We start from the raw sequence: 22,873 nt of genomic DNA, 5'->3' as shown, positions 1-22,873 counted from the left end.
ACACACATATCTATCTAATAATCATACCTTCTGTAGTGCATCTCAGTCTGTTATTATAATATACCAATTGTATGTAGTCATTAAATCTATCACTATCATTTTTTTTTAAAGATTTATTTATTTATTTATACAAGCACTGGCTACAGTCAGAGTGCAGGAGGGTGAGAGAATTCATCAGAGCCAGGGTGGGGAGCAGAGCAGGCAGAAGGACCGAAGTACACTGCTGAGGGGAGCAGCGGGTGGCAGGAGAGGTCTGCGCACCATGTGGGACCCTCCTCTGGTGGCCGGGGAGCAGCTGGGGATTGAACCTGCGTTGCAGAGGCTGCGGGCAGCTTCGCAACCTAGCGCTCAACTGCTGCGGCACCAGGGAGGCCCTATCACTATCATTGTGTGTTTTTTCCGCATCTGTGAGCTCTGACACCACTTTCTTATATAATTAAGGGGTTAGCAGTGCTCTGGCAACCCAAGCTTCCTAAGAAGCAGATGCTAGGGATGCAGGGGGCTGATGCCCCCCCCCCCCCGCCCCCCACCCATGCACTTGGCAGTTGCCTGCTTTGGAGCTGCCAGCATGAGAAGCTTGGAGGTGTGAAGTACCCTTAGATCTGTAAGCTAATTGTTAGTGCTCCTGAGGGCACCTCAGTAGGAGTTATCTAGATGGAAGTGAAATTTCAATGGAAGAGACTCAGATCCAAAGAGAAAGTCTGAAATTGACTGTCAGAACTCTCAGCTTACTGTAGTCCCAGAAAGATATAGAGATGGAGCTGGGTGAAAGCAAAGGCCACTAAAAGGTATGCCACTGTTTTCCATTGTATTTACTGTAAGTGGGGATGAACACATGGATTCTAATGTGTAACCTGTATTCTTGCTATAGTCCAGGAGTAGAGAATTATGACTTTTCCAACTTTTCCTTGTCTTATCTTCTTATCTTACTGAGCTGTGTTTTTCTTGAGTAAACAAACTTGAACTGTTTGTCAGGAAATAGTTGCCTCTTTTTGAATTTCAGTATTTTTTTGGGTATAGTAAAGGTTTTCATTTAATTTTAGTATCTGTAACTTGATAGAAATTTTTTTAGGGTCAGAGATATTTTATATTATTTCCTATTCTGTTACTATACAAAGTTCTAGGATACTTCGTTGTTTGAAATTTTAAAGTATGACCTAAGAAATTACTTTATGCTAAAATGCCTTTATTTCTAGAATTTGATTTAGAAGCTGTTAGTCTCATGGAAAATTAAAATGTAATTACTTCGAGTTCATAATGTTTAGATTACAAAGCTTTGGCTTCCCATTCTTTCACTTTCATCAAAGGCAAAAAGGAAATGCTACTTGTACTTCCACCACATGAAAAGCGGAGTCATTATCTTTCCTTAAATGCTTACATGTCACTTTCATTTCATAGTAGAATATATGTCAATTTCATGTGAATCATTCTGTGGGGAAATCTGTTATCTCCCTGATACTCCTTTGTCTTTTATAAAGTGAGAAAAGGCTTAAAGGAGCTTTGTGACAATTGAAGCTGATGGTTTCTTTCTGTTAAAGGAGAGTTTGAGTCAAGGAGTGAGCTCCTGGTCTTTTCTGATCTCTTGGTTGCCTACTGGTTCACCAGGTGTATTAAGGTCACGAGAGGGAGCAGGAGGGTGAATGAGCGCTGCACCTAACCCTGCACACACCTAGAGAACCGACCCATTCCTTAGTACTAAGTGCTCATGTACCTGTCCTGGTCTTTCCTGAAACAGGCTTAATTTTCTTTTTTCTTGAAGACAGAGATTGAAGGGTAGTGGTGATTGGGGCTTGATTTTGTTTAGGGTATTTTGTCCATCAACTCACTGGTGAATCCTGTATTTCGACTGTCAGCCCTTTTGTACTAGGATGTTTTCTTAGTGAAACCATCTACCAAAAAGTATGCTGTTTAAGAACTCAAGTTGGAGGAGTCCATGAGAAGTGTGTCTGTTCCCAGGACTGTTGGATTTTGCCCTTTCCCCCTCAGCTCACTTCACACTTTTTTAAATAAACAGTAGATTTGATTCCATAGAAACTGCATCTGTATGTGTATAAGGAATGGGCTCTATTTTAGGCAGTAAATTTTTATTTTCTTGTCATTTGGAAATGAAGATTACTTTTTTCACTGTCACTGTTTTCAGCTTGTATAAAAAGTGAATTTTCCTTGTGTTCTAGAAACTGCTTACATTTTAAATAATGTGCCTTTGCAATTTTTTTTTTTTAAAGGTAGTATCTTCTCCAGCTGATGTAGCGGACAAAGCTGACAGAATTATTACAATGTTGCCCACCAGTATGCATGCAATAGAAGTTTATTCTGGAGAAAATGGAATTCTGAAGTATGTATTTCTCAATTGTGGATATTTTCTTGTTACGATAGTTCATGAATTTCACATTTGTTAGAACTATTAAGAAATTGCAGTTATGTTTGTTAAACTTTTCCCTACTATTTTCTTCTTAAACTGAATGGTATGGTTTTTCTTTCTTTGTAAAGGGTTTATTTTTTCACTGGAGTCAAGTATGTGACTTTGGGAATTATTTTTGTGTGTGTGTGCCTCTGTTTCTTTCCTTTAACTCCTACGTTAAACTTATGCTTTCATTGGTAAAATGTTTAAGAGACTTTTAAAGCTTGCATTTTAAACTGAATGACTGTTAACAAGCGTAATTTTGTTATGGTTTATAGAAATTCAGTAAAAGGTTTCTATGAAAAATAAAACCAAACATTGGAAAGAACACCATTATTTAACATTTTATTACATAATAAAAAGTTATTGTATGTCCTCTGGGTTAGTACATCTGTAGTAAGAACTTTGAGAAGCTGGAATTAAAGGTTAGCAGTAGCTTTTTAAATAAAATATAATTTAGGGCAGAATTTCCTAGCCTGACTTTGAGAAGCTTTTGGTTAATTGCTGCTTATTGTCAAACCATTGTGGTTATGTTAGCATGACAGTGGTGGAATTCCCAATTTCATTTTCTGGTCTTACTGGTTCCTGTTCCTAACTTGTTTTGTTGTTAAATTTCAACAAAGAGCTAGAATGAACTGTAGGCCTTAGACACATGAGGGGCTAAAACAAAGGGTTTAATTTCACAAAATTGTAATTTATGAAATTTGAAGTTTTTGGAAATTGAATTGTTTTGGAAAACTAACAAACTTGAAAGCAAAAGACATTAGACAGAAAACTGATAAGATAAATGTTTAGATTTCAGGGACAGTTGAAAGACACTCATTTTGGATGGAGCCGGCAGGTCCACAGTGTGTGTGGTCCAGAGATGACCTGAGATGTCTCATTACTTAGCCTATTCTAATTATGGTCCTGCTTTACCACTCAAGGAAAAATTACTTAAAGCTTATGTGGAGACACAAGCGTATGTTTATTAATATCTGTTATTAAGGAATAAGTGGCCAGCTATCAGAACAGTTTTGTCTAGGAATTGCTTTGAAACAGTCTGACTTTACGTTGAACTATAATTTGCTTCTCACGTGTTGCTTTTAATTTTCTTCAGGGTCAGGTTCATTTCCCTACACTGAATGCATGTGTAATTTTTGAGACAACTTTCTATTTACCTAAAAGATTTAAGACATAAATATCATAGAAGACTGGTAAATTTAATTCTTACTTTTTCAGGTTATAGAAAGTGAAACTCTGCATACTGAAATAATCTGTAACTAGAGTGTGCTAGTTCTTTTCTGTGAAATATACCCAGTCATTGCAGTCAAATAGGATCAATTTTTATATCTAGAAGTGTTTAAAGCCTTTTGTATACTATCTTTCTCTATAGAAAGATTTTACTTATTTGTAGTTTTTACCAATGATTATTTTCCCCTTTAATAATTATATTTAATTTTAATTTATCAAGTATAAATATGATTACATATTTTCTTGGTTGCTTGTAAGATCTCTGGGAAGTTTGAATGAAAGGTTATTAAGAACTTTGAGAAGTATGAATTAAAGGTTAGCCATAGCCCTTTAAATAAATGATAATTTAGGTCAGGATATCCTAGCCAGTAAAGATAGACATGGATTATCGATTGTAGGGGAACTAGATAGGTAAGTATTTTACTTTTATACTACAAACAAAGAATTCTTATAAGAATGCCATTTAAATATTGATATAAAGTGATTCATGAAAAGACTGCTTGCTATGTTTACCAGTATATGTATATAAATTTACCATCAAGAATAAAAAAAGTTTATGAGATTTCCAGGTCCATTCCTATATTTTCCTTTCTGTCTGTTTGGTGTTTTACTTTGTTTTTAAAAAGTTATAGTTATAAAAGGACATGTTATCCTAAAGCAAATGGTTAGAGTTCAGTTGTTTATATTCATTTTACCTGGTGGAAATAACATGGATATGTGAAATTTGCAATGTGACTGTTAAAGACAAATAAATTACTTTTTAAAGGGCCCAGAAACAAAAATTTAAATCCTACCAAGTAAATCTTTTAAAGTTAATAGGTGTTTGAAATTGCTTACATCTTAGCTTACTTATATTTTTATGGTATAGTGTGTACTTCACCTAAAACCAGGATTTATACCATGTAGTTTATTAGATTATTTTGATGACTTTGAAAGAATTTGGATTTACTTTGAAATACAATTGTTCTGAAAATTAATTTGATTTTGAACCTGTTCTAATAATGTTTTTAATACTAAACCAAAGACGTCCTGATCTCTGGCAGCTTTTAATGGATTCTGACCCTATAATTGTATGAGCTGTTCATCCAAAGTTGTAAACTATATTTTAAAAACTATAAAACTATATTTTTAAAACCATAATTTTTTTATTTATTTAGAAAAGTGAAGAAAGGCTCACTATTAATAGATTCCAGTACTATTGATCCTGCAGTTTCTAAAGAATTGTCCAAAGAAGTTGAAAAAATGGGAGCAGTTTTTATGGATGCCCCTGTTTCTGGTGGTGAGTGGTAGCTAAAATATATTCATAACTATTTCTATTTGTCAAAAGTAGCAATGATGATTTTTGTGGTACTCAAGATGTATCTAGTTTTTTAAAAAGGCTTATTAAAGATCTTCAGTTCTTTCATTAAAAACAAAAATAAGACTTTTTTATGTTACTTAGTACTTTCAAGGTACATTGCTTCTTCTAAATTCAGATAAAAGGATGTCACAACTTTGAAGAGTTGTGAATTTTTGATCCAAATTGTGTCTAGGGATAGATCAATTCCTATAAGATTAAACTTCAGAACAGATTCAAGAAATAATTCACTTGAATGATCTCGTTATTGTTATAGAAATCAAAGAAGTGGTAAAAAGGAAAAAATACTTCACAGGGGTGACATTAGGCCAGATGATTTTTACAGGTAAATATTACCAAAATTTCAGGGTGCACATTATCTCATCAATTGTATATGAAATTTTCTAGACAAATAGGCAAAAAAGACATGATCCCCAGTTCATTCTGTAAGACCTGTATAATCCTGATACACCAGACAGAATCATTAGGAGAAAGAAAAAATTATAGATCTAAATTAGCTGTGAATATGCAATAGAAGTAAAAACTTGTTTACTCTTACCTATACATAGGTAACTTAATACAAGATAATCTGTAAATATATTTTACCACGTTAACATACTTAATAATCATATGGTTATCTTGAAAAGAGAAAAAGGAGACATGCTAATAAAGTGCTAATAGCATGGGTCTCTGGGTATTTTGGAATGGCAGGATTATATATTTTTTGTAATTCTAAATTTTCCAAAATAACTGTGTGATCAAATACCTTATCTGTCTGTCTGTATCTATCTATAGCTAACTAATTATAGAGGTAGACAGTGGAGTAACAATTTTACTACAGTTTTATTAAACTTGATTGTGGACTTTGGAATTGAATAGCAAAATATAATAATTTAAGTCAGTTTCTGTTTTTTCTTAAAGAACTTAATGGTCTTTTTGTAAAGGTCTCTTACATCCCAAACTCTTTTTGAATGTAGGTGGAAGTGTAAATAATTGTTAGCCCTTCTAATTCTTATATTGAATTGGTTAAGTAGGATTTAGGTGTAAAGATTTACAATGTGGTATAGGCACTTTGATCATAAAGTACTAATAAGCAGTTTTAAACTTGGTGTTGGTGTGGTTTTTTTATAGAATAGAATTAATAAACTAAACATGTTCTTCGAGTGGGTCTATAGTTGAATTTGAAAATTGATATGGTACATGTGATCTTATGTTGGTTGACCTTGTTTTGCTCTAAGATTGTAGTCTAAAATTAGCACTTGACAATGAATACCAATTTTATTTTTAATGTTGTATTGACTGAAATTCCTTTTGTTCTTACTATTTTTAAACCCCGTTTTGTAGTTTAAGGTGCTTAAAATGCTAATATTATAACAATAGATCTGAAACTGAACTATATTATAAACTGAAACTTTGTGTAGACTTGGTTTATGATGATATGTTGGTTGACCTGATCATGATCACCATGACATCATCATGGTCTTTATGAGATTGACCAGTCTATTAATAGAAGCATGTATTTGTCTTCTCATAATTATTATTTTTTCTGTTATTAATATGGTGGGCTAAAAATGGCTCCATTTTTTTTTTCCAGTTAAAATAAAGTAGAAGAAATTTCCTGTAAGATAAATAGGCTGGTTAAAACATCATTAACTGGGATGATTACAGTATGGAAAATGACTTTGCAATCAGTTTCCAGCTGAACTGGAGAAACATGGTTATAAGATGGAGACTACATAGCATCCAGAAGAGTTGTTGAAACAACCTAAACTTGAACTGTTTGCTAAATTCTAGAACAGAGACAGAGGACAAAGTTCCCAGGATGGAATACTTAAAAAAATACATTTATTTCATTCCTGCTTAGATTAATTTTTGTTTTTGTAACATAAAAAATGTTTTCATCTAAAATAATCATTATATTTTTTTTTAATTTTTTTTTAAGATTTATTTATTTATTTATTTATTTATTTATTTATTTATACAAGCACTGGGTATAGTCAGAAGCGCGGGAGGGTGAGAGAATTCACCAGAGTCAGAGCAGGATGCAGAACAGGCAGAAGGACCGAAGTACACTGCTGAGGGGAGCAGTGGGCAGCAGGAGAGGTCTAGTGCGCCATGTGGGACCCTCCTCTGGTGGCCGGGGAGCAGCCGGGATCAAACCGGCGCCGCAGAGGCTGTGGGCAGCCTCGCAACCCAGCGCTCAACCGCTGCGCCGCCGGGGAGGACCTAATCATTATATTTTAAGTATTAAAACTTAAAGATTTAAAAATTAAAGAAAAGGAACCTGGGAAAAGGATGGCTTAGATACCCAAGGTGGGCCCTCAGTTTTATAGAGGTGTTCTATAATCATCAATCTTGAAACGTAAAATATTTGAGATAATTTGAATAAAATCTTAAAAAAAAAAAGTTTCCCCCATTTTCCTTTTCTCCTCATCCCTCATCTGTTCCTTATCCCAGACTTGAAAAATGTATTCACTTGTGTTCATGTAGAGATACATACAATTACAGTAGTATTCTAAAAATATAAATGGGAACATATTATACTTACTGTGTAGTTTGTATTCTTAACCCAGGTAAATAAAAACGTTGTACAGATTTTTGAGCAAGTGATTGATTTCTTCAGTCTAGCATTTTCCTCTACTTCATGCTATTATTCTGTGGAATAATAATGAAAAACATCATTATTGTATCACTCTACCAACTCAGGGAATAGCAGATTGAAGGTTTTCTCCAGGTTTCATTTTGATATTTACTAGATCCAGCCTAGAGCAGCTCTTTATGATATCCTTATGACAATTGATACCATTTTTTTTTTTTTAGAGGCATGTTTTATTTATTCATTTGTTTGTTTGTTTGTTTTGTTTATACAAGCACTGGGTACAGTCAGAAGCGCGGGAGGGTGAGAGAATTCACCAGAGCCAGAGAGGGGAGCAGAGCAGGCAGAAGGACCGAAGTACACTGCTGAGGGGAGCAGCGGGCGGCAGGAGAGGTCTGCGTGCCATGTGGGACCCTCCTCCTGTGGCCGGGGAGCAGCCGGGGATTGAACCGGCGCCACAGAGGCCGCGGGCAGCTTCGCAACCCAGCGCTCAACTGCTGCGCCACCGGGGAGGCCCAATTGATACCATTTTAAGGTCCTGTGTGGCTTTTTAACATATCAACAACAAATGTTGCTCACTCACCTGTTGTTGTTATTATCCTGAAACAATGTGAATAACTATTTTATACTTACATGGCTATCACTTTATATCATATGTATTACTATATAGAGTGTTTGGCATTCTTCAGTGGATATGATGCTTCTTTCCAAAGCTGTCAAACTGAACATGCTTTTAACAATCCCACATTACATTATACTTACAGGCACTACTAATTCTCTTCTTCCTGTAGGCTTCCGACTTTTTAAGCACAGAGAGTAGGTCGTTTTTTTCTCTTCTTTTTTTTTTTTTTAACTAAATATTGAATATATGGAAAATAAAAAATATATAGAAGTAGGAAGTATAAGTATACATTGAGCCCATGTGTACCCCTCTCCCAGTTAAATAGAGCCTCTGTTATCTTTCATGTTCTTGTGTGTGTCTTCCAGTCCTATTTTATTTTCTCCCCTATTAAAGGGAACCAGTATCCTACATTTTGTATCTCACTAACATGCTTTCTTTCATAGTTAAATCCTATATAAATTTTTATCTTTAACCAGTAGTTTATGTTCCATGCTATGTAATATTATAGAAGTGAAGTAGTAGCGTATTTTGTAATTTTATCACCATGTGAGATTTTCCACTTCATGTTGTATTCCCAAATTTCATCCATGGTGTGTGTAGAGCCACAGGCTAACACAGTACCTTTAGGAGAATTTGAAAGAGACACTTCATTTCCTCTGCACTGAAACTTCCCTCAGATGAGAAGAAGGTACATTTACACAAAGGAGAAGGTACTCCTTTCTCCGGACAGAAGTAGCCCAGCCTCAGGGTTTGTGGCTTGGCAAATTTGGTTGATGGCTGTGCACAGTTCATAAACAGTATTACCATTACATGGTTGTTACATGTAGTTCATTAATTTTAAGTTCTCTGTGGTGTTCATCTATATAAACAGAACATGCTTTATTTGTCTTTTTATTCCCTATAGTACATTTTGATTGTTTCCAGTTTTTTTAATTTGGTTATCTTCCCATTTTGTTTTTTTTCAAAATTTATTTATGCATACAAGAACTGGGGTGTAGGCCAAAAGTGTGGGGTTGGGGTGGCGGTGACAGAATTCATCAGAGACAGAGTAGGGAGCAGAACAGGCAAATCTACTGAAATACACTGCTGAGGGGAGCAGCAGGCGAGACAGGAGAGGTCTGCTGCACTATGTGTGTTAGCTCCCTGGCCGGGGATCAAACTCATGCTGCAGTGGCTGGTGATAGTTTGCGCTGAGACTTTTACCCCCATGCCACCAGGGAGGCCCCCATTTCCAGGTTTTTAAATACTGCATTCATAGGCATCATGGAATTTTAACTTTTTAATTAAAGATTTATTTTTATTTAGGTGTGGGGGTGAGACCACGTGGACCAGCTCCCTGGCTGGGTGTGGAACCAATGCGCAGTGGCTGGTGATAGGCTTGATAGTGCTGAAACTTTAACCCCTGCGCTGCCAGGGAGGCCCCATGGAAGTGTGACTTTTTAGTCTCTTTTTTCTTAGCACAGTGCCTGGGACGTAATTGATTTTTTTTTAAAGATTTATTTATTTATGCATACAAGAGCTGGGGTACAGGCCAGAGATGTGGGGGGTGAGAGGATTCACCAGAGACAGAGTAGGGAACAGAACAGGCAGATTGACCAAAGTACACTGCTGAGAGGAGCAGCAGTTGAGTCAGGAGAGGTATGCTGTGCCCTGTGGGTTGCTCCCTGGCTGGCCAGGGATCAAACTCATGCTGCAGTGGCTGCGAACAGCTTCATTAGTTGCGTCTTAACCCCTTGCACCACCAGGGAGGCCCCTAGAAGGTAATTGATTTTTCAATAAATATTTAAAAAGCTGGATTGTGTTCAGGTAGAGAAACATGTGAGATAAATAGGACAAGTAGTCGCATACCCATTTTACCAAGGATGGAAATAACATCCAGTGATACTAAGTAACTTATCTCAATATCATACTGTTGGCTAGTTGACAAAATCAAAGATTAGTGTGATATTCTTTTTTTAAAAAAAGATTTATTTATTTATTTATTTATACAAGCACTGGTTACAGTCAGAAGCGGGAGGGTGAGAGAATTCACCAGAGCCAGAGCAGGGAGCAGAACAGGCAGACCGATGAAGTACACTGCTGAGGGGAGCAGCAGGTGCTGCAGGAGAGGTCTGCGCGCCTTGTGGGACCCTCGCCTGGTGGTCGGGCATTGAACCGGCGCTGCAGAGGCTGCGGGCAGCTTTGTAGCCCAGTGCTCAACCGCTGCGCCACCAGGGGAGGCTCAGTGTGATATTCTTTGTCTCATACTCTACTGTGTTATTTGGAAACACTAGTTTCTATAGTTTTGATTTATTCCAGGAGGAAAATAAAGATTGCCAAATGAAAGACTGTCCTTTAATTAATTAATTAATTTTATAGTTTTTTAAAAAAGATTTATTTATTTATTTGTTTGTTTATACAAGCACTGGGTACAGTCAGAAGCGCAGGAGGGTGAGAGAATTCACCAGAGCCAGAGCGGGGAGCAGAGCAGGCAGAAGGACCGAAGTACACTGCTGAGGGGAGCAGCGGGCGGCAGGAGAGGTCTGCGCGCCAGGTGGGACCCTCCTCCAGTGGCCGGGGAGCAGCTGGGGATCGAACCGGCGCTGCAGAGGCTGCGGGCAGCTTCGCAACCCATCGCTCAACCGCTGTGCCACTGGGGAGGCCCTAATTTATAAAATTATTTTCATTGCTTTGCTAAAAATAACTGACAGCTAACGTGGTGCACTGTTACAATCATGGCCAGTATGATTCATATCTCTTTTATCCATACTCTTTCTACTCCCTGTATTAACTCTGGGCCTAGCCATCTGACTAGCTTTGGCTAGTGAAATGTTACACATGGCGAGACTTCAGAAGCACTTGTACATTAAGTCTTGTCCTCTCTTGCTGAAGGCAACTCTCCCACTGCTGCTTGAAGAAGCATGGACTAGCCTCCTGGAGATATGTACTAAATACCAAGTCTGTATGAGTGAGGCCAGCCAGCAGCAGTCAAGCTTCTAGATGATTGCAACCTCATTAGTGACCACAAGTCTGATTAGCAAATAAACTGCCCAGGTAGGTCTAGTCTAAATTGCTCACTCGCAGAATTGTGAGCAAATAAAGCCACTAAGTTTGGGCTAATGTAGCAACAGGTTGCTGATGGAGCCACTGTAGTTTCCAGTATTATTTAGAAGTGTTGGTTACTTATTTTATCAATTAGTGTGCTACCCTTGGTTGCTTAATGTGTTATACAATCTTTCTGAGGGAGAATTATTGTAAGATAATGCCAAAACTAAGTTGCTGAAATGAAATGTTATTCTTAAGCCACTTCAGGAGAATTATACCTGATATAAGCAGTTTCCTGGCTTATTCTTTTTCTGATCGTAAAGGAGAATGTTTGACTAAGTGTTACCTAAGTAAATTAACTTCCCTGTTGAGCTATTTAGTGAGATCTGGAAAAGTAAGTTGGTAAAAATTCAGTAATTGAGAAAATTCAGATGTTGTCATGGACTGCTGAGGGTAAAAAGCTTTTAAGTGTCTTTCGTGCTCTTAGAGTTGAGTTTTATTATCAGAAGTAACCTTAACTATAATTTCATTTGACTGTGTTTTATAGATGGCAAATTAGGGTCCAGAGAGGTTTAGGTAACTTAGGGTTCATTGAAGGTTCTTCCCACACCCTGCCAGCCCTTTTTCCCTTCAGCCCCATTCTGTGGTGGCTGCCTTTTTCATAAATTTCACCTATTGTTAACCCCATTTTTAGCAATTTTATCTATCCCAGTGGTTGATCCTCTGTCGGCTCTCTTGTAGCTGACAGGTTTTGCCATATAGTGAAATCATTGAGGGTTGTGGAGTGGAGAGCGTGCCTTCTTTTCTAACCCTCTGAGGCCAGTTTCTAATCTGGAAGAGACCTAACATTTCTGTTCCAGAGTCACTTGAGAAGAAATGGTTGAGAAGCCTTTATTCTTGAATCTGGAGAAGAACCCAGGAGAGATCAGATCAGTTCCATTTTGTTAACCCCATTCTGGAATGCTTGTTAATTGGCTATCAGAAGTCTTTTGTCCTGTAGTTGGATTGAGATAGAAACAGTTGAATCAAGTAAATCTCCAGAATAAAAGAAGATTAAGTGATATCTTGACATATGCCTAACATGTATGAGTTTGACTGGGCAGGATCTGTTCTGAGGTATAAAGACATGAAGTTGAGCAGGATTATACCGGAAAGCAAAAGGATGAGAGAATTGTTTTATGTAGTAACAATAAGACTATTTTTTCATGTTCTTCTGTGTTCCCATAATACAGTATTTATGCTGTGGCAAGGACCTTTGTGTTATGCTTATGTTTGTACTTGCTTCTTCCACTGGACTCTGAAGTGTAAAGATAGCATACCTTATTCAACTTTGTACCTCTGGTGCGTCTCTCCTCGTGGGCATTTAATAAAACATGGTTGATTGAATTAAGACTTTTTTGGTTTTTTTTTTAATTCAAGATTGATGTTAAACATTTTGAACCATCCTGAAGTTATTTCTCATTTCCAAATTGTTCTTCAGGTTAGTTATCTCCAGATTATTAACCTCTCTCTGAAGTACTTGCCTCCACATTCTAATATCAGTATTTACTGTGTTTGAAATGTTCTTTGTGGTTATGATAAGGGTGGTAGGGTTGGGATAAGAGAAGTGGAATAACATTCAGAACAACTTAAAGAGGAAGTTCTTACATTACAAATTTAGAATTTCAGAAAACATTAATATAACGATATAGAATAGTTTTATAAAATGCAAACTAATGCGATACAACAGTATTCTCAATATTTAACAATCAAAAAGGGAACTTGCCTTCATTAACAATTTGATCACAGCAACATGTTGTATAGAGAAATGCTGTCTTTGTTCTATCTGGATTAGCTGTTAAAACATTTTGGCTTGTATCTTATGTTCGTTCAGCTTTATGTATATTTAAAAAGAGTAGTACCAGATCTGATTTATACAGCTGATTCTGGGACAACAGGATTTTCAATTTTGGAAGTGGAAAATTTATATTAAAGATCAATTGGAAACCGCATAGATGATTTCTAATTACATCCAAAGGGGGAATCAGTATTAGATTCAGCATTTGGTATTAGATTTGACACTTAGTAAATATTCTTTAAGCAAGGGGAAAGGAAAATGGTTAATTCATATAATTCTTGTGCCACCTTTGGTTTCGTTTTTGTTGTACTTTGGTTAATTAAAAGTTCACTTGGGTACTTGGATATTGGGCTGGAACTTTTTTTTTTTCAAAGATTTATTTATTTATGCATACAGGAACTGGGGTACAGGCCAGAGGGATGTGAGGGGTGAGAGGATTCACTAGAGACAGAGTGGGCAACAGAATAGGCAAACTGAAATACACTGCTGAGGGGAGCAGCGGGCGAGTCAGGAGAGGTCTGCTGTTCCCTTTGGGTTGCTCCCTGGCTGGCCGGGGATCAAACTTGTGCTGCAGAGGCTGCGGATAGCTTCATAGGTTGCGTCTTAACCCCTTGCGACACCAGGGAGGCCCTGGGCTGGAACTTTTAGAAAGAAAATAACTTAAAAAAAAGAAAACTGGGCCTCCGCTGGTGGCGCAGCGGTTGAGCGCTGGGCTGCAAAGCGGCCCGCAGCCTTTGCAGTGCCGGTTCGATGCCCAGCCACTGGCGAGGGTCCCACATGGCGCGACGGACCTCTCCTGCAGTGCCCGCTGCTCCCCTCAGCAGTGTATTTCAGTCCATCTGCCTGTTCTGTTCCCTGCTCTGGCTCTGGTGAATTCTCTCACCCTCCCGTGCTCCTGACTGTGCCCAGTGCTCGTATAAATAAAAAAAAAAAAAAAAAAAAAAAAAGAAAGAAAACTAAGAATTAAGGAAGGTCTGTTTTTTTCTTTAGCAAAATATCTTGCACTTAAAATTACTGTGTAGAAAGAAATCTTACAAGATTATATGCTATTTTCTGATACACACTGCTTGATCTCTTCTGTTATACTGACAACACTTTGATTACAAGAGACATGCTTCATTTTTTATTTCATGCAATAAACATTTGAGTACTTCCTATATGCTAAGCACTAGGTTAGGGCATTAAAGTTATTCAAAGTCTTTTTCCCTCCTGGAGTTTAAGATTAGTAGAAATAGAGAGAATAACAAAGATAATTTCAATGGTTAAATGTTATGAAGGGAAAAAAAGGCAGAATAAGTAGTTAAGAAAATAGATTTAGAGGAGGGCTCTTTTAAATAGAGTGGACAGGATACCTTCTTTGGGGAAGTGACATTTAAGCAGAGATCTGAATGCACAGGTCCAGGCTATGTTTCAGTATAGAGAATTGCTCTGTGGGATTTTGAGGCATAAGCAAGCCTGATGCATTTGTGAACATTTATCTGTATGACCAAAACTTAGCAGATCATTTCACTCAGTTTATTAAAAATTGTGTCATCTATAATTTGACTCCCTTTCTGTCTAATACCATGCTTTTGTTTAACAGACAGTAGTTACCATAGTAAATCTAACTGGACATTACTATGTAAATCATCCCACGACACTAAGCTCATAACTGATACACTAATTTATCTCTTATGTAAATCACATCTTTATGAAAGTTGTAGTCTTTAGTGTCAGATGTTGCTTGGTCATACCATTTTGGGCAGAGGCATTGTTTTTAGTGTGGAATGACTCTGCTCTCACAGTTAGTTCCAATTTGATCAGCTCTCCTGTATAATCAGTGCTGCATGTAAAGCAACTTAAAAACTATTGTTTGTGACTAATGACCAAATACTGTTCAATCTGCTCTAAGGGCATAATTACAATACTTAACTGTGCTTGAATAATTGAAGAAAAAGCTCACTGATTGCCTAATATGTCTGTGAATTTGCAGAGACCGTGAGTTGAAGTGACTCTGAAGTGGCACTTGTAGTTAGCCCAAGGCTTTCTGTGCTGGCAAGCCTCATTGATTTGCTAAACTGTATTGCTTTAGTTAGGGATTAATGTCAAAATTAAATAATTGAACTTTGTGTATGTGTTGGTATTACAGTGCCCTACGAGAAAACCAAATTTTATACTCCACTTGGCTGCCTTAAGTTTTAGTAATTTGTTTGAGGTATTCTTAGACTATGGAGTAGTAAGCACAAAATCTATTAAGGTGTTTGTCTTAGAGCCTTAGATTGGCTTGCTAAATTCTTCAATGAAAGTCTCATATAGGCTCCATTATTGTTTTTAAAATCAAGTGTGTAGTCTTTGCCATGCTGCTTACTGAACTGGATACCTACTGTTTTTCTACTAGATCTGTATCTAATTTGTGGTCAAGGGCCCACAAAAACAAAAATTATTTATATTTTGGCACCTAACACCATTATAGTTAGGGGATTGTTGGCATTTCCATTAAAACATTTTCTTAGCTTTATAACTTGGCAGTTTCACTTGGCTTTGAGCTGAAACATTACTATTTTTGTCCAAATGCAAATTCTTTTACTAAATTTCATATAACTGAATTTGCCTTGGTTTATAATGTGTGGAGTGGGAAGGGCTTTCACAATAGGCCCTTTTGATGCTCTTGCAACCTTGTTTGATTACACAGTTGTGTGTGTGGTGTTTGCACTTACATTTTAGTCTTACCTCAGTGAGATTTCTCTCTTTTTGTTTTGAAATAAATTGATTAACAGGATTGAGATAATTCATTCTCACAGGTTCTTCCCTTTACAGAATAGTCTACTAAATTGGTTTTTACTTCTTTTTACTTATCAACTTCTATTATTGTAAAAATTAAAAGTACTTTGTGGCATTGACTTTGTATGAGAGTATTGAACTATTCTCTTGAAAAATGTTAAGTAAAGTAAGCCTCTCTGTGGTCTGATTTAGTATTTAAAGCTTTAGTAATTCGATTACAATTTTCTCTAACTTTGATTTTGTCTAACTCCATTTCTTAAAAATGACAAAAGACTCATCAGTACCAATACACAGATGTGGGTTAATTATGTTAGGCATTTACATTTACCTGTAATTTTTACTTACCCATTAAGTATCCTTTGTCTCTGGAGGATACCTTTTGCCTGGATTTTCTACTATTTGCACAAGTAGTTCAGAAATGTTTGAAAAGTAAATTCCAAGAATTTCTTTGAAATTAGTCCCAAAGAATAGGCTCTCATAAAAACCTCTTTTTACATGTCTAAGACTCCCTTATAACACTTGTCATTTTTGAGAGTCCCCGTGTTAGGTGTTAATGAGTTTTTAATGTGTTTAGACAAGACCGGCAGTTGACTACCCAAGATAACATAGTAGAGATGACTTTAATAATTTGATCCTAAGAAAATAATAGAAGAACCGGTTAGAGGAGGCAAGGTGATCCCTTCCTTCAGTATTTGCATTGTTGCTATCATTTATTGTTAGTAATGGTTATTGCTAATAACATCCCAGTTTATTTCTAAGAGTTTACTCCTTGCAGTTCCCTCATCTCTAAATCTGCAGGCCAATTTTAATTGCATTGCAATTTCCAGCGAAGTAACCATTACCAGGACTGCTCCTGCCAGACCCTCCTGTGGCAGAGGGACACTGTGTTCTCTTCACATGGCTATGCTGGAAGGTGCATGGATAAGGCAGGGGTCCTGCCTGAAGTAATCCCAGGGTATTTTTAATGTCCTTTAATTGCCATTCAGGATGTAAGTCAGACCAGACACAATGGGTCTGGTAACATATTTTAGGAGTGCCTAGCTGTGTTTATATAAAGGTAAAGTAGATTTAGCAAATGAATCTCCTTAAAGCTATTACTAATATATAATTTATTTTTTCATTCACATCTATGATTCCTAAATAGTGTGAAATTCCAGTATACTTTATTTATATATATATTTTGTTTTACTTGTGATCTTTGGTTAGTATTGGCAGGGGAAGAGGAAATGGAATTAAGAATTTGACAACGGCCTTATTATGATCAAATTGTTTCAGACTTATTTGCAGTTTTCTAGAGGTGTGAGTTTCTTTTAAAAAGAAAGTTTGATAATCTTAGCTGATTAAAAATGATTTAAGTAAAATTTACATTTTACTCTGTATATATTTTGCCATGCGAGTTTAGTTTTGCATTTGTTTGGTTATTTCAGTTGTGAAAAATTTAACTTTACATGCATTTTTCATAGTATTTTAATTTACACACACATTTTATAGTAGTCACCTTCCCTTCATGATCAGGGAAGATAGGGCAGCCGGGATATCTTTTCTCTTCTGCCTTAAAGTGATTTTAACCTGATCTTTTGTTGTTATTGTTTTGCATTTAGCTCAAATTACCTCTAGTGATGTGAAATAGGAGCTTTTTATAGAAGAATATTAGAAATTTTAAGATTTGTACCTGACATCTTTTTTTATGAAGTTATTGACAGTTATGGTTTCATGAATATCCATTGCAGTCTCAAAGACAGCATTGTTCTTAGGGATTTTTTTTTAATGAAACAAAATATGAGGGCATACAAATAATTTTATCATTAATTACATTTCATTTCCTCTAATTCTTCTTTATGTGAGAGGGTAATACTTGTTCTCAAGCGGCCAACATTTTTAATGTGCTGTGTACATTTATTGAAAATTAGAAAAATAGTCTTGGCAGACACTGAAATAGTTAATTGGCTTTTCCAGCCAAGATAGGTTTGTAAAACTTCCTAAAAATTAAGAAGTGGGAGGGAAAGAATTTTTCTTTGCAGTAATGCCATATTTTATTAACCCTTTACCTTAGGCTATAAAAATTTTCTTGCGGCATTATTTTTATTAGATAAGCAGCCAGAGGAAAAAGGATGGTTGATTTATTATAGTTCCTAAATATCTGCAGACATATTCAGATAGTTAAAAGAATTATTTTGACATAAAACCCTGAGTAGAAATGAAATTTTTCTCTCAAACTAAATGATAATTTTGAGAAAGGAATAAGAGCAGCAATATAACTTTGACTCTGAGATCTGTAATCTTTAATAGTAGACTTTTAAAAACAGCATTTAGAAATAGTTGATGGTATCTCGTGGTTTTTAATTGTGTTGTACTTTTATATTCTTACTAGTACTCATGTAAAATCAACAGCTTTTCATGACTGGGCATTTATGTCTTAAATCTTGCACACTGCTCTGTTAGGAAATGGGCTAACACTGGTTATTTTGAATTTGGTAAGAACTATCTATGGTTGATACAGAAAAGTTGCTTTATGTAATATTCATGGCCTAGTGAACAAGGATGAGTGAAGTGGGGTAGACAGAGAGGACAGGAACAGGGGGAATGAGAGAAATTTCATTATCCTTTTCCATTTTAGCTGGTAGTTTGGAGTAAAACTGCAAACTTTTTGGAATTGTTACTACCCCAAGTGGGAATATAAACTATATTGAATGAAATTTAGTTAGCCTGTTAAAAAGTCAACCTAGTACTATGGTTAATTAGTTTACATTATTACATCACTTCTAGTAGAGACTCAACTGGTACAGAGTAAGAGGAGCTCTATCAGGTGAGCTGACTGCTACCCATATGGGACTTTAAGATAATGATGAGTTTAAATTTCCTCTTAGAGCTAAGTGAGAATAAAACTGGAGGCAATAAATACTCTTGGCCAAAGCCATTAAATGAAAAAGCTGGGAATTCTCCAGCTCTTGACTTAAATTGTTTGTTTATCAGCTGGCGCCTAGTCTGGAGTCAAGAGCTGGAGATTTCTATCTGTGACAGAACTTTGAAACTCTTGCAGGACACTTTCATTTCAACTTAAGGTAACTTGAGTTTATAGCTTTGGCTTTAAAGATTACTAATGATTTACTCATTTCCTTACCATTTAACCAGAGTGGACTTTTTCCCAGGAAGGGATCTGTGTTTATTTAGGGCCTTTGTCTGCGGAGGGATTAAAAGGCAGCCCACCAGCATTGTGAACTTGATGGTAATAAAAGGTCACCAAAACACACCATAAAAACATTCTTACCATGGAATTAATTATACAGTGTAATTTTACAAAGCAGCTCGGTTACTCCATCCCTGCATACGCACCCCTCCCCATCCTTAACATTTTGTCTTTTGAAAATTAAAGATTTGGTACAATTTAGGCTTCTGAAAAATATTTTACTTTTTTATGACATTTAAACACCGAAGAAATTGTCACATAGAGTTTAACTGCTTATAATTTTAAAGTTTTTAAATAAAAATTATTTGTTGTTAAGCTATGGAATGAATTACTTGTTTGGGAGGAGGGTAGAGAAGTCAAAAGGGATTGGCTGGACAGCTCAGTTTCTAAAAAACTGAAGCCTAGTTTAGAGTTTTTCTGTGCCACCAGGTGGCATTGCATCCAAGCCAGCTTGTGATAAAGGGAGAATCTTTGAAAAGACATTTGTTCCTATTCAAAAGCGGTCATAATATTTTTTCTAGATTTTACTTTTGAAGTTGGCTTAAAAAATGCATGTGATATCAGGGTTGATAAAATGTCTCCAAGGAAATGGAAGGATTTCTGAACTCTCCAAATGTTTGCTCCTAGGTTGTTAATATTGAAATGAAAGTAAATTAAAATGTTGAACATTTGCAGAGGATTGCCAATATGTCTTTTTTTTTTTTAAAGTAAAAGGAACATTTAACTGTTGGTTTTTTTTTTTGTTTGTTTTGTTTTGTTTTTTTTTTTTCACTTGTTTAAACACTGGAGAGAGGATCCTGCCTATAAAAACTCTCACAGAAGTTGCAGAAACCCCCCAGTGTGGCGGATCACCCCTCCTCCCTACACACTCACCGCCCCCTCCAGCCCTTATAAAAAATGTGTCAGCAGGTTTCACTGTATGGGAATTTTAAAAAAGAGGGAAAGACCTCTGGAAGGTGCAAGTTGGTCCTTTTCACAAGCTTAACTATGAGATTCATTAGGCAGTTCATGTTCATGTCTTAAAAGTTGTTTTTGGGAAAGTAAATTCTTGCAGTTTCCTGTACTGGTTTTGAGTAAGTCTTTATAGTCTTTTGAGTCAGCTCATTTTAAGAAAGTGCTAATGTAAAAGAAAAAAACCCCAACTCATTATAAAGTTTATAATAGTGAGATTTTTGTCATTAAAATATGTATTAATGTTCTATTTTTATGAACCCATATATGTTAATAAATGTATAGAAACAATTAAATTATTTAACGTAACTATGGAGGTGCTATAATGTTATCAGAGTAAAGTTCAGTCTATGTTCTATTGATTTTTATCCCTTTAAAAAATATATTCACCATGCAGAGAGATGTTTAATGCTTAGCTTTGATCATTTACCAAAAAGCTACTCATTTTATAATCTTGCCTCTTCTTGAGGCTTCTTAGTACACACAGACTGTTTAAGAAATGTATATGTTTTCAAAGTAAATGTTTGGCCTCCCACCTTGATGTTCTTTTAAAACACACACACACTCCCCTTCTCTGTATTTTGAATAACTTGGTTGGAATGTGTGTTGTACTAAAACTAATTGTGTGTGTGTGTGTGTGTGTGTATCTTCATTACTATAAAGAGAGAACTTTGTTTTAAAAATTGTGAAAATCTCACATTTGAACGTAGTCTAGACAAAGGTACTCATGATATTTGACCCTGAATATTTTACTTTTAAACTTGATACAACAGTCTGCTTCTTAGCTTTGTTGTATGCTGACATTTCTACTTATTTAACATCAAAAAGCTGTGGTGGTTTCTCTTTATATTGTGCCTGTGTTCTGGAATTGCCTCCTGCTGTCCATGAATTGCTTCTTGGCTTGTTGTATTAGAAATTTTCAGTAGGGTTTTGTGAGCTATGTCCCCAGCATTAAGAAAGAAAGAGAATTTGATACAGTAGACTGGATTAGTAAAAATTATACTTACTATTCATAATTATAATTGGTAAGCCTGTTGGCTCAGCATTAGTTTTATATAGTAAGAGTAAGCACATGCAAATCATATAATCATATGCATACATGTAATTGCCTACAATGACTATTTTTCAAGTTATTCCTATTATATGATTATTTTTGCTGAAATTCCAGAATTCTACTTTTCCATTAAAAAATAATAGAAAGAAATCTTTAGTCGTTAGGGTGTATATAATTTAGTAATGAAGCATTTAGATTTTGGTTTCTCATTTCGGTTGGAAATAGTATTGGTGTAAGTGAGTGTTACCATGGGAACCTCCACATAGATATAAAAGGCCGGACTGTCTAAGTGGAGGAGGGGCCATGTATTAAAATACTGCTGGCCTAAATGATCTAATTTATGTACAAGTTGTGGGCGTAGGGAGAGTTAGGATGGGGAGAGAAGAAAAAGTAGTGCAGTAAGTGTATGTTAAATATTAAAAAATGTACAAATGAGTAAAAAATGTACTCATACTTTTGGAGTCTCATAGCTGGGATATTTTCAAATTTGAAATGTGATTTTTAATTATTTGTATTTGCATATGTTGTGAAGTCTTTGCAAACCTTATTTTTAATTATGTCAGTGGAATTGGTTTGGGTTACTTGATTGTAGATAAAATAATTCAGTGAAATTTGTTGGTTGGAAAAATAGGTTTTCCATCTCTGAGGTTGCTTTAATTATAAATTTTATTGAAATAGTTATCAGACTTAATTCTTTTTCATGTATCTGAAATAAAAAAAATTGCTGACTAAGAGTTAATATGACTTTCAAAGAAAAGCTGGCATTAGGCTTTATGATATTTTTAATATTAGATTTTAAAATTTTAACAAGCTTAATACTTTTCTATAAATATTTAAGGAAACTGACTTACTGTATTTGCATGTGTAATTTTGTATGGTGTTCTAAAATACTGAAGAATGAAAATAGCAAAAGCAAATATCAGATCCTTTTAGATTCTTTAGGAACATATGAGTAGCTGCTGATAAATATGACTAGAGAACAGCCAGTTTAAATGTCTTATAGTAACATTTTTGATTTTTGCATATTTAGGTTATAAAAAACAATGAAATTGTGCCGAACACTAGTTAGTGTAGTAAAATGCAATATCATCATTGCAGTTTTAGCACTATGGATTCATATTGTCAGAAACATTTGCAAAAAAAGAGAAGACATTAACCTGACAAAAACTGTTTAAACTTACCTTTTCAGTCAGTCCACAGAAAAAGTAAAGTTTTGGAGGTAATAAAACATCCGGAAGTTTTTAAATTAAAGAGTAATTTAAATTTAAAAAAGGGAGGGGAGGAAAACGGGAGAAGAAAAAGGGAAAAAAGAAGGCTCTCGGCTCCCCTGGCCTTGCTGTGTCTGATGTAAATTAACAGGCAGTGGAAATGTATTGTTTCCAAATCCACACAAATAATGCCAGTGCTGGGCATCTCTTGGGGGGTGGAGGTGGGTGTGTGGTGGGGTTAGAGAAGGGGGTTTTGAGTCCGTGAACTGGCATGCAATGATTTTTTCATCAGTGGATTTTGTGGCATAAAAGACAGCAGGATTGCGAATAAAGAGTAAGAATGTATGTTTGTATATAAAATTAACCATGTGAAACCTTTAAGTGGTATAAAATAATTCCAACCAAAAGAGAAAGCTTGGTCGTCAGTAATCTTCAGATTTTACAGTGTAGGATATACATTTTATGGTGTAAGGTCTCAAACTTTATACTGTAAAATGTTCAGCTACCACGTACTTTAAAATGTACTTTTGGCAAGTTTTATCTGCTTAGTTTTAGATTTCGTAAAAACAAAGACTAAGAAAATTTGTATTTCATAGAGAAGTACGTAAAAATACAGTAAAAAAGTCGCTTATTATAAAACACTTAAGAGAATGAAAGTAAGAGC

The 22,873-nt window shown here is 35.7% G+C and overlaps 1 protein-coding gene across 1 annotated transcript in view; it reads left to right on the top strand.

The window, feature by feature from the left end:
* Positions 1–22,873, top strand: part of HIBADH (3-hydroxyisobutyrate dehydrogenase) — a gene marked incomplete at both ends in the record, with an annotated part of 100,156 nt that overhangs the window by 15,616 nt on the left and 61,667 nt on the right. Inside the window, 2 exons of the mRNA XM_084229794.1 lie at positions 2,226–2,335; positions 4,792–4,913. Coding sequence (XP_084085920.1) covers positions 2,226–2,335; positions 4,792–4,913 — 232 coding nt within the window. The remainder of the gene's footprint in view (positions 1–2,225; positions 2,336–4,791; positions 4,914–22,873) is intronic.

Source organism: Talpa europaea, assembly GCF_964194135.1.
Source record: "Talpa europaea genome assembly, chromosome: 3".
Taxonomy (NCBI): Eukaryota; Metazoa; Chordata; class Mammalia; order Eulipotyphla; family Talpidae; genus Talpa; species Talpa europaea.
Note: the sequence above shows the minus strand (reverse complement) of the source record. Positions and strands in the feature narration are given on the sequence as shown.